Here is an 18,466-nt window from a genome sequence, read left to right as displayed (position 1 = left end):
GGTTTCAAGACCAAATTCTCCAAAAAAAAATTGTTTTTCTGACCTTTCTTTGTACTGTGTAATATGTCCATTGTGTTTATAAGTAGTATAGTATAGTCAGGGCACTCACCTCATTATCCTTATCAGCGTCCTTAATGTGCTGGGCAATGAAACGCACGCTTTGTAAAGCTGCTGCTACTTCTGGAGACAGGTGACGGGGCAACATATTCTCAGACTCCGTTACTGTGGGGTAAGAGTCACTGTTAGAAGAACGAAGACCACTGTTAGAAGAAAATAAGTAAATTTGCATTCAGCTGCATGATGCTGCATGCATTACTTGATTAAAAAAAAATGCCTAAATTTATGCTATATAATTAATCTTGGTACACCGCTAAAAAATTCGTTTCATTGGAAAAATATTATTTCATTATTACCTGAAGGTCTCTGATGAATCCCAGCTCCGAGCATATCGTCCTCTGGCGCTGGTGATTTCCTATAATCGCCATCATCACCCTTCGTGCTTCCAAACGCATCGGTCAGGCTGTCCCTGCTGCAAAGAATAATTCGTCAACAATTGGAAACAGAACTTAAAACCACGCCCCACTTATACAGGTCTACGATCACAAACAATATATATATATACAATTACAATTCATAAAATAAATACATAGACCAGGCCTGTATAAAATGGCGAAAGGAACTCTAGAAATTGTTTTCAATTTTTTTAATTAGAAAGATATTGCCAATAAGCGATCGTTTTACGTAACTTTACTTTGTAAACTTTTCCGGCGTTTTTGTTCACAATAAGCTTTATAGTCATTTCAGTCTCTATTGACAAATATAAGACTCATTATTTCTATATTAAGGGGGAACAAATTTAGGGGGCGACACGTGCTCCGCTTGATAAATGCGCGAAAACGCAAAATACAATTCTTGATATGAGCTGTAGACACACCGAGGTTACATATGAATTTATATCTGGTTAAAACGATATAATAATCGTGATTACAAATCTTTTAGACAAGTTCTATTTAGTAGCGAAAACTATTATGATGTTTAACCGATTTGAAAAAAAAACGAGTCCGTTGATGTTGTCGTATATGAAGCAAATTTGATGATTATTTTTCATGATACATTAACTGATGTAAGAACATTATCAATGCGTATCAATTGTACATAATAAATTCCCTTTGTCTGTTATTATTGGCTCTCCTAGCTTTCAAACTGCAATACGCAATGCCAAGTATTGCTTGTTGTATAGTAAATGGTAAGTGGTTGGTGGTACCCAAATGAGTTTATCGATGGTTTTGGTAACACTTATTGTTGTTGAAAATCTGTACTTATAAAAACGTTGGTTCTGACTGGCTATTAATGCACAGCCATTACTATTGAGTCTAACAAGTTTAAACATGAACTATAGGTTTATTCTACGTAAGAATCAGTTAAAATAGGATTTTTGAAAATTTCGATTTTATTGTGAGTGGCATGTCGGGATGAACAGCTACATATGAATAAACCTATTCTACAGTTCTCAACTTCTAATTTATACAAAGTTACAAACACAGTATATGAGAAATAACTCTCGGTACGTCCAAAGCTTTACTCTCAAATAACGCTGGAATATTGACTAAAATTATCGCTAATACGCGAACCATTGCCTGCGGCGTAAACATCGTTGGTTAAATCGTAAAATATTTTACATTTTACGTCCCATAAACATTTACGATAAAATAAGAACCTTATAAAAAGAAATAAATAGTCACGCTCCGATCCTTTCATAATGGTCTGTACAATAAAAGTTTGAATCGTAAAAAAATCACAATGTCTTTTATCATTCAAAAATGTCACTCTTGTAACGTAGATTACATCTTAATCGATGAACTTTTTAACAGTTCGAGTATCGGAAAATCAAGGAGATAAAATGTTATTGCACCAGATGAGGTTATGAAGGTACTGCTGTCATATATCCCGATCCCTGGTTGCAGCGAATAAAAAAATACGATTTATTTATATTTTAGTAATTTCAAATTTATTATACGATGGTTCGAAAAACGCTTAAAATAGGAAAAATACGCAAGGCGTATATCCAGATCAGATCGCTTGTATTATATAAAATATATCCATAGAATTTAAAACAACTTGCTAGGACGTAATTTTAATACAGAACACAACTGACATTACTTTTAGTGCTATTTCTGGTATGAAACATGAGTCTGATAATTTTAATCACAATATCTACATATTACAAAATTCTTATTTATTTATTCCTGTATTTTGAACTGTCCGAATAACTATCGTAGAGTCTTGTCCTAGATAAAATTAAATATTTTCAACGTACCAGTGAGTGTATCAACCTCAAAATAATATAATATTGTCTATGTTTAATATGTATATTGTAAATGTAGCAATTATATAAATAATTAAATATTAATACACGAATGAATGAAGGCAAAGAGCCGAGATGGTTCAGTGGTTAGAACACGTGCATTTTAACCGATGATTGCGGGTTCAAAACCAGGCAAGCACCACTGACTTTTCATGTGCTTAATCTGTGTTTATAATTCATCTCGTGCTCGGTGGTGAAGGAAAACATCGTGAGGAAACCTGCATGTGGCTAATTTCAACGAAATTCTGCCACATGTGTATTCCACTGCCCATAAACACTGTAAGAAATATTAACCATCCCTTACAACGTCAACACGTCACCAACCATGGGAACTAAGATGTTATGAAATGAAACGGTTCTGATTATAAATAAATACAAACATTTAACCTAAACATACCAACACGTGCAATCAAATAGACTCTTGCAATAAGTATAACTTCAAGTATCATATCGTCAGTGAAAAGGAAGAAAGGCGCCAAGATGGTACATTGGAAAATGAGTTTTATAATTATGTTACTAAATCTCATTTTGTAAAATAATTATAAAACTTCAACTTCTATTTCTAACAAAATAAAATATCTTCATAGAAACTAAAAGTAAAGCAGTGAGTATTTAGGTAAAACAATGATTTGTTTGTTTTTTTTTTTGTCATCGTTGAATTGACGAACAATATACATAGATATATATATTTAATTATTGATTACAAAAACCAAAAAAAATATAGTTATTTAATTAATTCACGCAAACATTCATTCCTAATTCACTCCACTTCACTTTAGAATGTAATAACTAACCTCATTTCCAATTCATTCGTGTATCCATTCGATACGAAGGTGTCATCGTAGTCAGGTAATGAGTATTTGGTCCTCCTCATCATGAGGAGCTTCGGCATCAGCTGTAGGAACAGCTTCTTCATCCAGGGTGACATTGTGTGCGTCGATGGTGACCTATATACATTTATTGTTACAAGAAAAAAAATATAAACAAAATGTAAATATATGTTCGTTTGAGTTGATTATGTTTTGATTTAAAACGCGGACAATATACATTCAACAATATTGTCGAAAGCTTTTCTAACTTTAAATTTACCTATACTATTTACTTTAAAGCATTATTTATTTAAAAATACTATCAAAGCAAAGATTCATATGTCGTATTTAATTTAAAAGGATAGTATGTTATAGATTTACGTCGCGTGAAGCGAATAGGTAACAGCCTATAGCATAGACTCATACAACCATTTCAAAGTACTGAAAGCCAATTTAAGAAAAGTATATTATCAATTTAAGTGTATTCATTACAATAATGTAAATTTTAATTTAGATCGGTATCATTAGAAGTTCCTTATGGATAATTAATAGTAAAATTGTTCATTTCCATTACTATATAAAAATATTGTTTTTTTTTGTTTCTTTCATTGTATATATAGCTGAAGGAACTTCGTGCCGTCCCACGACACTCTCGTTTTCTTTTATTGTTATAAATGATATCTTAATATAATTATCGCTACGGAGCTTGACAACCAATAAACTGTACACTCACTTTAATAAAAAAAAAACCTGATGGCACGCGATTAGAGAAAATCGTCCTAATGAGAAGACTTAAAGAAATAGTCAAAGAAAATTTACCTATTATAAAAACAAACATCTTAAAATGATTGCCCTCTAATTAAACTTACGACACATTCCCGTGATAGTTCAATAGACCATTAAATGCTCATCACGACACAAGCACACGCATTCAATAAAAGCGAACCGGTTGCAGTCCAACATCGCATATTTCAACGCCCCATTGTTCCGTTATCGAAACGTTACAATAGAACCATAGATTTATGAGGCGCGCCTTTATACCAGAATTTTAGACCATCTATTTTATTTTGCAATTTCGCAGCAAGCCATTTCATGACAAACTGCCCTTTCCTGAATGCTATTATCCCAAAAGTAAGTGTATTTCAATAATATATTCCGTTTTAACAAGTTAAAAATATAATTTCGATATCCTAATGTCATTAAATCATTTATAATCAGCCGCTTAAGACGCGTGTTTCCAACAAATAAAAACAATTATTCGAAGAATATCGTAAAATATATCTAGAAGATGTTGATGTATTCTGTGCAACTTATATACTATTAATTAATATATTGCATAACATACACATAAAAAGGTCTAGTTCTACAACACAGTATAGAAACAAGAAGACGGACACAAGGAAGACAGAAATAGAAACAACTGAAAATATAGCGAGGGACAGTAAGAAGAGGGCAGCGTTCAAACTTCACACACTCACCTAAAATGTACGTTCAAAACGCATACCGTCATCCAAACACTTAGCGACACCAAAATCATTGTGAACAGCAAATACTTCCCTAACAGCGGTATCGCTAGAGACGTTGGCGGTATAATTTCAGCCATTAACAGGAAAAACACTGTCAGCGAAACCAGAATTGAGATGCTTAACGAAATCTACGAGAGAGAAAGAAATATATATAGTTTACCTGAAATGGACGTTTACAATGCATACAGTGACCCAAACGCTCAGCGAGACGAGAATCATTGTGAATAGTAGATATTTCCCAAGCAAAGGGATCGCCAAGGATGTTGGCGGGATGATCTCGGCCAGACCAAGGAAGAACACAGTGAGGGACACCAGGATGGAGATGCAGAGCGATATCTAAGGAGAAAAGTCCTTTTTGAATGATATTGTACACAGTTAGCTTAATTTATATTGTCTTTCCACTAGTAAGGTTTAAAATAAAAATCAACATCATTTTAATAATAAGCCCAAAAAAAAAAAATAACAAGAAGGACACATGCATATCCAATTGGTAGTTAGGCTTTGGGATTTAAAATAAAGTTAGGAATCAGGGTAATTAAGATTAGACATTTAAATATAAATCAAGAGTATTTTTTTTTATAAATTAAAACTTCAAATTTAAAAACCTATCAGTTAAATTTTACAGTATCACTAATTTAAGAGTACCTAATTAAAGTAAATATTATTTAACGCTATTTGATTTTAAACATTTTTAAATGATTTTTTATAACTACCTGGTGGAAAGACAACAGTAAATGATAAGCAGAAACATAGTAATAATACTAGCACACTTGCATATCTAACTAATGAATCAAAAAAGACCGGAGCCGGTTGTGGAGCAGGCAGAGATGGAAGATGGATGATCGGATGGAAGGATGGAAGCGATTATTGAATGATAAATTTTGAAACTTCAAACGCAAACACATTGAATGCTTAAGTGCAAATAAATACATAAATAATCAAACGGAAATTCTAAATACAAATGACGTAACAAAAATTGTTGGATACGTCAAGAAATTTGAAAAGTAGAAAGTGATTATAATATTATGGAACAAGAACCGTATCCAACGACTTTTGCTTCTGTATTTAGCAAGTAACTAACATACACACACTGTACAGACCGATCCCAATTTACGTTATGATAAATAATTTTGAAAATGTATCGAATCACAAGACTATGAGATGATAATCTTTATAAGTAATCGATGATTCTCGTCTAAACCAGAGATGCAAATAATCAGAACACGGACAGTATTCCAATTGGTTTACCTTTTCTCCCGAATCCGATGGTAAGTAAAACACGAGCACGGTTAAAAATGTCAAACCAACGCATGGAATTATCAAGTTGACTGTATAGAAAAGTGTTTTTCTTCGCATTGTTAATTTAAATGTTATATCTGAAACAAACACAAAATATACATTTGAAAACATAGAAAAATAATAATAAACCTATACTTAATTTAAGTGAGCTACAGACTATTTAAATCATCTTTTTTAATTTCACTAAATGATATATTCATAAGCCTAAAACTTTAAAAACCCGTATGACTTGGAATGTTTAAGAATAAAATTATCATTATTTAGAATTAAATTGCGGTTAAAATGTTTATAAGTTGATGATTATAAATTTAGATCTGTAGATATCTATCTATAAGAATCCTTTAAAGATTTCATTTTAACTTTTAAACATTCCAAGTCATTTAACATCGCTATTTCAGAAATCCTAAAATTAAAATAAGACATTGTGCATGTTTTAATTTTAGAATTTCTGAAATTTATTAAATATGCCAGATGCATATTTAATAAATTCTTCTGGATTATTGAAGTATTCGATAGGAATTAATGGTTATAAAGTAGGTAAAGAGGAAAAGTTGGATTAAGGGAAAGAAATAAGGAAAGGGCAAGCGAAATTTAATAAGAATCTGTGCAATATGTGAATTACCTGAAAATGGTTCAGGACAGCACGGATAATATTCTTCATTTCTAGTAGCTGGTACTTCAAGTATATCCCATTCGACAGACAGATAAAATTCACTTAGATCTATCCCGACATGCACGAGACTGCTGCCCGGTAGCTGATCCATATGTTTTAAATCAACCTGCGTTAAAAACAAATAGTGATATATTTGATTTAGATAGAGAAAACTATCTGCATGACCAAGAAACAAAAATGGTTTCAATACAAAATCACCTTTAATCCTAGACCTACATAGACAAATGTATCCATATCTGGCTGTTTAGTTGTCGTTGCAGTGACATTGCATGAGCATGTAGGCTTTTACATACAAGATGTATGCGTTAAATATTTTAATGTTATATACACTATTTTAACAACAAAAAGTGGACCTAAATAGATTGGCATTCTCTACCAGTCAATCTTTGTACTAAACAGAATCCATTATAATGGTAAGTTTATAAAAATAGTAATTGTTAAATTAAATCATTTTAATGAAATATAAATAGCAAAGATAGTGTAATATATAACAAAAGTAAAAAATATAACTGAAAATACTTTATTGAAACACACACAAACATAAAATCAAGCTTATGTAATACTAAGCAAGAGATAGCCAAGTTAGAACACCTTATTCTTAAGTGAACTTGATTTGTGTTTACAATTTATCTTGTCCTGGAGTTTTTGTATCCATCATCCGCAATAAAGCAGGGCTATAGAATAAGCTCCTAACCTTCAATAACGGAGAAGAGTTCTTAGACCAACAGTGGGACTTTTACAGGCTTTACTTATGTTATGATTTAAAATTTTTATGCGTTTTTGAAGAAAGTATTGTATTGAAAATCAACTATGAATGAAAGCAAAAGTTCCGTCACTTTAAATTTAAAATTTATGTTCTGACCATTATTAGCAGTTTCAAATAACAAATTAATTCCCACAGTCAGCCTTATAATATCAAAATATTGTCAATGACATATCAACCAGAAATTCAATGTAAGTTGCCAAAAAAAATATGTATACAAAACGGTTTTTTATACATTTTTGTGTCATATTTTATAATATTATTGTGTATATAAATAAGTTTAAGTAAACTGGTTGGTACTTTTTAACATATTTTCTATATTATATAGGAATTTTAGTCAAATATATATTGCATCAGCATAAATTTATAGTTATATATAATATACAGATTTGTGACAATTAACAAATATCATTATGATCATGACTGCTTTTAGGATGAAATAAAAAACACATGATCAGATTTTTTTGTAAATAAACCAGTTATGTACTGAGGTTAATATTTACAAGCTATGACGTCACAAGATACAAAAAAGTGGTCGCTAATACTGTGATCGCTAATAAGTGAACTATGTTTAAAATGGACAATTCCAGAGTCGGAGCCAAAAATAAATTGCTATATAAGTGCTCAAATATTACCTGAGCGCCATTATACGTCCACGAACCGAACTTCATGAAGCACGTTTGTTCATCAAACGGAAAATACTCAACGTTTATTTCGCAAGATGATTTATAAATCGCTGGCGGCTTCCAGTTGACTTCGCCCGTGTACTTTAGAGTTGCTTTCGTCATTAGTGTCACCTATAAGAAACATTATTTGTTTATTGTATAGCTTTTAGTTGTTTTAATACATTACATTTTACATTACATTAGCAGCCTGTAAATTTCCCACAGCTGGGCTGAGGCCTCCTCTCCCTTTGAGGAGAAGGTTTGGAACATATTCCACCAAGCTGCTCCAATGCGGGTTGGTATAATACACATGTGGCAGAATTTCGTTGAAATTAGACACATGCAGGTTTCCTCACGATGTTTTCCTTCACCGCCGAGCTCGAGAGGAATTATAAACACAAATTAAGCACATGAAAATGCTTGCCTGGGTTTGAACTTAAATCATCGGTTAAGATGCACGCGTTCTAACCACTGGGCCATCTCGGCGCTGGCTGTTGTTTTAATAATTAATTCATTGAATTAATCAGCCAATAGGGTTAACATTTTTTATGTTAACCGTATTGGCTGATTGCGTCACTGAGTAGATAATAAATTATTATTTATAGAGCTTTATTGTTATAGTAAGATCGTAGTTATGTTAATTATCCAAAATATGGTAGGGGTCATTGATAAAAAACGGACTTGATAAAATATGAGCAAATACTTGCACTATCATAAACAAAAAAAAAAAATATTTAAATATATAGTGTAGACGGGCAAATGTACCACCATATGGTAAGGGTTCATCATCACCAATAGACATTGGCGCTTTAACATATATTTACCATTGTGCCTTAAGCCAATGTGCCACGAATCTTGGGAGCTTAGATGTTATGTCCCACATGACTGTGTCAACTTAATCAGCCTTCAAACCGGAGCGGATCAATCCTAAGTATTGCTGTGTGGTGTTTAGGGATTGCAATCCGGAAAAACGGATCCGGTAATCCGGCGGATCCGTCATCATTATACGTCTACCGGATCCGGTACCAATATACCGGATCCGGGGACCGGATCCGGTGCTAGCAATTTTGGCAAAATGATAGAACTGTTCCATGAGTAGACATTTTAAATGCGCTTAATTGTTAAATTTACTATTTTATTAATTAATTAAATTACATCGTTAATGTACTGCAGAACATACTATCAGCACTGCTTAAAAAACTTCGGTTTTGATACTGAACTGATATTATTGGCATGAGCAAGAGTTATGGTTAAAGTAGGTAAGCTTATGAATTGTTATGAACAGCTGTGTTTCGCACATTAGCTATGATTAGCTATGGTCGATATTTTATATAAAAATAATGAAGAGAAGGCAGATGACCGCCTGGCAACAACGCCAACAACATCAAATTAATCAGATACAGAAGACGAAGACACAACGAATGATGATGAACAAGGAGTTACAGTTACAATAACTGATCCTGGTCATCCTTATCTTTCTAAGGCAGAAGTAATTCTTAGATACAATGAGTTTCTTCAATGAGTGCGAAAGTGCAAAAGATTGTCTACTAAAAACGATATGTAACTGCAGACGTATGTGACAGACGAAACAGGTAAAGATTAACGCCTTACTTTGGATTACCGCTAAAAACCTAATTAATTTTTTTTTACCGAAAGTTGTTGAAACTAATTTTTTTTATTTATAATACAAACTCATTACTGTGATAACGCCACTCATTAGACAGATTTATCAAATAGTATGTAAAAAACATGATAGGAATCCGGTCAAATCCGGCCGGACTGAAAATCACGCCGGATTGCAATCCCTAGTGATGTTAGAATATCTGATGGGTGGTTGGCTGACTTAAAGGCTGCTTGCACAAACTCCTACCACTAAGTAAAGTAACTGTGCATTAACTGATGGCTTGCTTAAACTTTACTGTTTGAGTGTATATTTTCTTAAATATGGATAGTACCTACGCATACAGGCTGACCCAAAGGCATCAATATACATTTTTTTATTCTAGTATTTTTAAGGAGCCTTTATAGGCAGCCTATATGTCGGCCCATCAATATTTATTAAAACGTATTGAAATAAAAAACAGACCGACAGTTAGAAATAGAGATAGAGATTTCTTACATTAAATTTCCTGTTCGTGAACCTGAAAATTACATTAAACTAAACTTACTTCGTAATTTCCGTCCCAGTTATTATAAAGAACGATATCTGGGAGCCAAATATGCTCTGAAGGGACGTACAACATCTCAACTCCGCCATAATCGTCTGGATTCCATTGCAGCTTATAGTCATACCATTTCTGAAATTAATATCAATTGTTCAAATAAATTTAATTGAATTTAAAAATCATGAGGAATTAATTTCAAGTATATCCTATTATACTAGTTTTAATCAGAATTAAACGAGTCACGTTAATAATCACGTCAGTATTTTATTTATTTATTTAAAAAGGATAATTTACAACATATATTCCTTACATTATTAAAAATAATAATAGACTTTGTAACTCTCACTGATATGTATGTACATCAATTAAAAATGAACACAACATTTACAAATAGTTACAAGTTTTTTTTTTTTTTAAATCGATTATAAGAAAGACAAAATAAAATACCCAGTAGTGTAAATAGCCACTTTAGTGAAATAAGGCTCCCCAAAAAAAAAAACACCCCCATTTCAGTAGGACAATTACTCAGTTCCTTATTTTTAATTTAAAATTGTACAACTTCGAAAACCTAGATATAATCAGGAATGAATATTGATGCCTTTACACTAATTAATGTTTTCTTTTTAATTAATCTTTGAAATTAAATAATGATATCTAAATGCACATTCATCATCTTAAATTAGCTTGAAACAAAAAATATGCTTATAATTATGAATATAATGTTTGAGAAAATTATAAGAAACATAATTAATTAACTGCCTAGTAGGGTCATCGTTTCCAAGCAAACATACTTTATACTACTTCAACATAAGGGTCATAGTATCTACCAACATAACATTAATGTAAATACTGTCTCACCTGTTCCACCCAAAGGTTGGTAGTCATAACCTGGTTCTTGAGGTTCACCTCCATCAACTGCGACAATTTTAATCCGAGTCTCACAGTCAATATATCACTAACATTCGTCACTGGTCGTATAAGACGATTGTAGTTGCTGAGCAGATCATCGTATAGTCTCTTTACGTCTGGATTCGCTTCTAGTAACTTTACACCTGGAATTTTTTAAAGCCAAATAATTTGTGATTTGAACTTAAATTGCATTATTTTTCCAAAGACTGTTTATTATAATTATTAAAATTTATACAGGAATTTTAACTGTTTTAATATATTAAATTTTCAAGTAATTGGGAACTTATTCAAAATTTTAAGGTGCGTTATATGGTGCGTTTTCAATGAAATAATTGGCCATTTTTGATTTGGCAACGGTTTGCAATTCATCAGTAATTTAATAACAAATATCATCGTACCATTTTTTGTAAACGAGTTAGTCTAATTACAGAAGCTTTGGTCGTCAACACGTATTAACACACAGTTGGCAATTTTCTTTTATTGAGACGCAGATGTATACTTACCTTTATTTCAATTTATTATATATTATCATAAATAAAAAATATAGCTTACCTAAGCAACTCGTAGCATAGTTCAGAAATAACCACAAGTACCCTAATTTCATTTTGCTTTTTGACTAGTAACTTCAAATGTTTACGAACTGGTGTGCCCTTAGATATTAAGGCAATGCAATGCGCATGCGTAATCAATAGTCTACGGCTCTACGCCCGTAGAAGTGATGCTAGCGCTGCGAACGATTGAAACGTAAATTGAAAGCTACGAGGCATAAGTTTTCAATATCGCTCACTAGATGGCATAACTTGGATATAGATTAAAAAAAATGTGTTTATGGTTAAATGTTACTTTATAGTCTAACGTTAAGCGAAGATTTGTACCGCGACTATCGTCTGTTAACATTTTCAGTCTATCGTGTGTTGTTCCCTATATTTACTCTCCATTTATTGAACAATAATTGTCGCCAGCGGCTTCGCTCGCGTTTTAGGAGTTGGTTGTCATATGTTAGGCAAAAAAGTAGCCTATGTCTTTCCTTTCAAATTTCATCAAATTCGTTTCATTGGTTTGGCAGTGAAAGAGCGACAGACAGACAGACACAGTTACTTTCACATTTATAATATTTTAGTATAGATAAGTAGCTTGTAATACCTAAGTTCAGGCACCAATGTCAATGGGCGATGGGCATTTACCATCAGGTGACCCGTCAGGCAGTCCACTTGACAATTTTGTAAAAAAAAAAGAAAAAGAACATAATTTGGAAATTATAAACACAATAATTTATTAAGGTGCACAAAGAAACGAAACAGTGCAGGAGTGTGTGCTGACTTCCATAATCCGATGGGATGGCAAATCCAACACGACCGAAAAGAGTTAAGGTGCAACGGCAACGGTTTTACGTGCTGTCCGAGGCATGAGCGTGTACACACTTTAATGTGCCCGACCTGGGTCTTGAACCCGGAAGCTCAAGATCTGTGGCCTTATATCTAGACACTAGACCAAGGAGGCCAGTCAATGTCTCGAGTTAAAGATAGGCAAGGTCGCGGATAAAAAGTAGTTGATGAAAAAAAAAAACAAATTAAAAATATTTTTCTTTATTACAGTTACAATATATATTGTTTACAAAACATTATATAATAATTATAATATACATAAATTAATATTATGATTTAAAATTCAATTTTAAATATAAATTAATATAAATAATAAAAAAAAATAATTAATTATAAATATGTATTTTAAACTAATTACTTATTATATATTCCATAGCCGAGATGGCCTAGTGGTTAGAACGCGTGCATCTTAACCGATGATTTCGGGTTCAAACCCAGGCAGGCACGACTGAATTTTCATGTGCTTAATTTGTGTTTATAATTCATCTCGTGCTCGGCGGTGAAGGAAAACATCGTGAAGAATCCTGCATTTGTCTAATTTCAACGAAATTCTGCCACATGTGTATTCCACCAACCCGCATTGGAGCAGCGTGGTAGAATATGAGCCTCCTCCTCAAAAGGAGAGGAGTCCTTTATCCTAGCAGTGGGAAATTTACAGGCTGCTAATATATTCTATACAAGTAATATAACATATTGTAGGTAATAAAGAACCTTTTTTGAATGTGAAATTATATTAAAATATAATAAAAGTTCTGCTTTGTACATTCTGGATAGGAACAAAGAAGTTACCCATTCAGCCTTCATACATATAGACATGGAACCAATTTTTTGTTAAAAAAATTAAGTATCATTTTTAATTATTTTTCTGTCACATTAAGACTTCATTCAAATCACGGGCAAAGAGGGGTTTTTGTTATTTCTGTACGCTAATTTGTATTTGGAAGAAGTATATTTGTAAATAGAAATTGCATTTACATATTAAAGTTCGTTAGAGAATCTCCTGGCTATTTTATATAATATACGACATTTTTAAATACCTAACTTATTTTTTTTTCTTGACTTAAGCCATTTTAAAACTATAAGATACAAATTACAATTAACTAACAATTATATAAATAAAAAGAAATGAAAAAGGTATTAAAAATATTTTCCAAAACTACGAATTAACTTGTGGATCGAAGGCTAAGATTTTATTAAGACCAAAAAATATATTCATACAATCTAATTGATCATTATATTCGATTTGTATAGTATTATATGTATGTATTCAAAGTTATGTAACATCGGTGACGGCAAAAATTAAAAAAATAAATGTAATTGATTTTAAAGTAAAACTTCCAAGGAAATTGTTTGAGTTAATACATCTTCAATGGAGCAGATTGTTGGATTAAGCTCAGATTCTCGTTTATAGGATAAAAAGCTTTGACACAACAGTGGTTTTAAAACGAACTAAACAAAATTATTGCGTAAAAGATGACACTTATTTAAAATATCTTAACCTCACTGCATTTGAAATATTGAGTGACATCGAAAAGTCGATTCGACTGTTATCTATAGTCACCGCGCCTTTTTATTAAAAAATAACCTTACATTTAAATATAATACATCCCTCTGTTGATTACAATTCATCTTTTGTTCTTCTCCACTTTCTTAAGTTTTTTTAAAGTCTTTCCATTGTAGATATACTCAACTGTTCTGTCCTCTGTAAAAATTACAAATATTTAAACAATTTAAATTATATTTCTATCATTACATAATTTACTTGGTGCAAGCCCGTCTGGGTAGATACCATCCACTTGTCATATATTCGCGGGCAAGAGTTCATACTTAGTGTTGTAGTTGCTGGTTTCAAGTGTGAACAAGCCAGTGTGGCTATAGGTACAAGAGAGGTAACATCACAGTTTTCAAGGTAAGGGCCACACGCGATGTAAGGGATGGTTGAAAAAATAAATTGGCGCTAATGTCTACAGGCTGTTATGACCACATGGTGATTCAGTTACCTGGGCGCCTATGAGATAAAAATGTATTAAAGAAATCCCCCGCAAAATCAGCTCAACGTAATTGATAAAAACCGTCTTGTTGACGTTCATATTTCGCCCGGATAATATAACACTTCAAAAAGAGAAATAAGTCGATATTCATTTAACGATAAGTGCTCAATTTGATTAACCATTTGTGTAAATTTAAAATTAATATTTGTATTTAAAACACTGTATATAAAATAGTCAATATAATACAATATATAAATATGTTATTTCTTGTATCATCCGATTATAAAACAGGCAGATGGAATTGACGTAACGTTAGAGTGAAGCAACAAAAGCAAAAGGGAATTCAAATTACCAGTATTGCGCAGCGAAGTCTTTTTGCCAAAACGTTAAAAGTGCTGTCACTTTAATAAATTAATTATTGGCGTAATAACAACTGGTTAAACTATACACACTACCTGGAATTTACATTTGATTTCCGTGAGTGCTGGTTTTTCTTTTACAATCTGAGCCTATATATACCAAGTATCTATATATTATATGTATGTACATCTGTTTAAGATTATATTATTTCAGTTATTTCAGTTGACAATGTAACGTTAAGTTTTTTATATTTAATTAACCTTTATGATATTTAACATTCATTAATAAACAATGAATAACAGAGATTACATGATAAATGTTTAAAGGTGACGTTGGTTTGGTTTCTTTACAAAATATTACCTGTTATAGGGTACTTCGGTAATGGCCACAGACTGAAAGGGTAGAGGTAGGCGTTTGGTACTCTTCTAATCACAATCGTCCTCTCCTGCGGCATCTTTTCAGTATCTGTAAGTGCAACGAATTAAAATATCATCATATAACCAAATGTTTTTATGTCGTATACACTGGCTAATGGGCCACCTGATGGTAAGTGGTCACCACATTATCATTATCTAGTATACATACTTTTATTGAGTCGTTTCTTTAGACCCCACCTCTCACATACACACACAAAAAGTTACTGACTGTATAAAATCAAATAACCGTAGGAAGTTTATATCCATAATTACGAGAGATAAAGAATAATGTATTATAAATAAAAGATAAAAGATAACTCGAGATATAAGTGGGATCAACAAACGCTCGAGGAAGGGGATGGTGATCAAACTCGTAGACTTCCTGGTACCTACGAATTAACCGATGTCAATCTTATTGTGTCACTGCTAGACTTCGCTGTCAAAATTCTCTCATACAACGGGTGGGTAATAAATGTTGACAACTATTGTTGGTGAGATTAGCAAGCAACCCAGGTAGGGTTGCTTGCTAATCTAGTCTCAATATATTATTGACATATTCAGAAAAATACAATAAATTTCAGATAATATTAGACTAGTACATTTTGATAAACAATAACCGGTATTTAAAACAATATATAATTTTTTTATATACTTATTCTAAATATTTAAAAAAAAGGTATTTAACTCAAACTAGCCTCGATCTCAAAGAATGACCCATTACTTTGGTTCAATGATTGTATGGAGCAATAAAAACAAAATTACGTGACAAAATACGCTTGATTTTGTTTTCTTTTTATCTCTTAATGACAAATAATTTAATATTCCAAAGTAAATTTAAAATAAAATGTTTGTTTAGAAAAATTAACTTAATTATATCATATTCAGATGGTACTTTGGACATTTCGTTTTTTTGGAGGTGAGGAAATAACGAATTTTAACATTTTTTTTTAAAGTTTTTACGGTAACATTTATCGAGAACATAAATCAAATTAAACTTTTTCATGTACTATAGTGTTTTTAATAAAGTGGTTATACTTAACTTTGCTTCATGGTATGTTTACAAGAATAATATTTAGATTTTTAAAAGAAACGAGGACAATCATTTTATAGACACGAGGAGGAAAGGTAAACCAAGAACACCTAGTTATCAACTTCGCAAAGTTAATACATCCTTCCTGGGGCACAGTATTCATTTCTATAATAAGATTCCACGGTTAGTTTCAACCTATTCGAAAAATTTTAGCTCCTGTCAAAAAAATATTGATAAATAAGTACTAAGTAAAGGTTATGTTTAAGATAAAAAGGCGTGGACTGACGTTGAACTTTACTGGCATACTCTGTAATTAAAATAGTGGAAAAAACTACTGCGTTTCTTGTCGGATCTTCTTGGTAGAATCTACGCTCGGAACCGTTGGTAGCTTTACATTAATTCAACTCTGTAACATACGACTCTGAAGTGATTTTATGAGCCTACTGATTTTTGAGTAGATCGACGCCTTAAGTTCAGAAAGAAACTTCGCAAGACTCGTGAAGAACCAGCGTCATATTACTTTAGGACCTTTGTTATTGTTCTAATAGCCATAGAAACTCGTCATCGTATATCAGACTTACAATAGACCCCAACGATAAATCAGTAACGTCGTCATAAATACGGATACTGTATCAAATGTCGTTTGTACAAGACTTCCTGGTAGGTACGAGTAGGTGTGAAACTACCATTTTTCACTTAAGAGCCGGTGTAAAATTATACGTCATAGATTTATAGGTGTAATCGAATGATTGTTTTTCTCCCCAGAGACCACAAGGAACGCCGTCTGTCTGTCTGTTTACTTTATTGGATTTTTTTTTTATTTTGTTATTTTCGCGATCCTGGCCAAGATACTTAAGCAAATTTGTGCCAGTCTTTAAGTTCATCAGATACCTTTAAGATGGTGAATATCACGTAAGATCACATACTCGTAGATACATACAGTTCAAGCTAATAAAATAGGGTTAAATATATATATTAATATTATTTCCTTACGATATTGACAAAATGTGATGTATTAATTATTAGCATAGATCCCGTATACCTCTATACTCCGTGAAACTCCGTATGTTCCGGTGATCTGCACTGATGTATCCTAAATAACCTTTCAACTTAATACGGTTCTGGCGAATAGGGTATTGACGGACAGATAGCTAGATCTTATAAAGGAACATATTCTTTAGGAGTACGGAACCCTAAAAACGTACACAAAATGTAAACAGTCCGTGTTGCGCTAAGGCTCACTCTCTTCGGGAGGAGAAGGTTTGCTTATTGTTATATTATTACTAGTAAGCCACACTAGTAAGCCTCAGTGAACTGAGTTTATTGAGAGCAATCTTTTAAATATAACAATAAACGAAACGAAATATTTTACTCATTGCTTTAACGGAAAAATTTCCAAATGTTAGTTACGTCAGTTCGATGACGTGTTGCATTTAGTTTAATAACCTATTTCCAAAAGATATTTGACCAATAAAAAATATAAATACTGAGATTCATTCCCACGAAACCAACTAGACATTCGAACGGTCACCGCTCGCCACACTGACATAGTGTGGATATAATCACAGGCGTACTCGTAACTGTAAGGAAGTGTTACAATTTATCACTTGTAGGTGGCCACTGGACGCAACACGAGGAATCCGACCTATTACACTAACCTGCTTATTAAATTTATACCTATTTATGTACTGGTACAGAACTCGGGCTTAGTGGTTAGAAAACGTGAATCGTTGCCGATGATTGGGGGTTCAGATCTTAATTTAGTTCAATTATAACATATAAAAAAGAAAATTTATATATATATATATATATATATATATGTTACAGATTAAAGTTTTATTCTAAAGCAGCGATCCGTTAAACATAAATACTTTATGTTAGACGTAGTGAATAAGTTTCACAGACGCAAGGATCTAAACCATTTAAACCCATAGATGGCGGCGCACTCACCGTGTAAGCAGAGGTAAATCAATTGATATTCAGATCATTTATTAATAATTTAATTTATTGGACTCGAAATTATATAAAAAACGCTATGACGGATTTACTTTAAAACGTAATGACACACTTGTACTTATTGTATGTTTCTTGAAACACAATGTTTAGAAAC

The 18,466-nt window shown here is 32.3% G+C and overlaps 1 protein-coding gene across 3 annotated transcripts in view; it reads right to left on the bottom strand.

Moving 5' to 3' along the window:
• The window catches only part of LOC113398681 (acetylcholine receptor subunit beta-like 2), a 53,322-nt gene that overhangs the window by 29,734 nt on the left and 5,122 nt on the right, over nucleotides 1–18,466 (bottom strand). Inside the window, exons 2-11 of one of the 3 annotated variants that reach the window (XM_064216925.1) lie at nucleotides 15,271–15,375; nucleotides 11,124–11,317; nucleotides 10,269–10,397; nucleotides 8,071–8,232; nucleotides 6,622–6,778; nucleotides 5,949–6,076; nucleotides 4,861–5,036; nucleotides 3,160–3,312; nucleotides 414–529; nucleotides 110–222 (exon numbers count right to left, since the gene is read on the bottom strand). In XM_064216925.1, coding sequence (XP_064072995.1) covers nucleotides 110–222; nucleotides 414–529; nucleotides 3,160–3,312; nucleotides 4,861–5,036; nucleotides 5,949–6,076; nucleotides 6,622–6,778; nucleotides 8,071–8,232; nucleotides 10,269–10,397; nucleotides 11,124–11,317; nucleotides 15,271–15,375 — 1,433 coding nt within the window. Of the gene's footprint in view, nucleotides 1–109; nucleotides 223–413; nucleotides 530–3,159; nucleotides 3,313–4,652; nucleotides 4,829–4,860; nucleotides 5,037–5,948; nucleotides 6,077–6,621; nucleotides 6,779–8,070; nucleotides 8,233–10,268; nucleotides 10,398–11,123; nucleotides 11,318–11,726; nucleotides 11,864–15,270; nucleotides 15,376–18,466 lie in introns of those variants that run through there. The other 2 variants (XM_026637544.2, XM_026637545.2) reach the window with 2 other exon arrangements.

The sequence above is a fragment of the Vanessa tameamea genome, chromosome 14 (assembly GCF_037043105.1).
Source record: "Vanessa tameamea isolate UH-Manoa-2023 chromosome 14, ilVanTame1 primary haplotype, whole genome shotgun sequence".
In the NCBI taxonomy this organism is placed as follows: domain Eukaryota; kingdom Metazoa; phylum Arthropoda; class Insecta; order Lepidoptera; family Nymphalidae; genus Vanessa; species Vanessa tameamea.
This window is presented reverse-complemented; position numbering and strand designations above follow the sequence as displayed.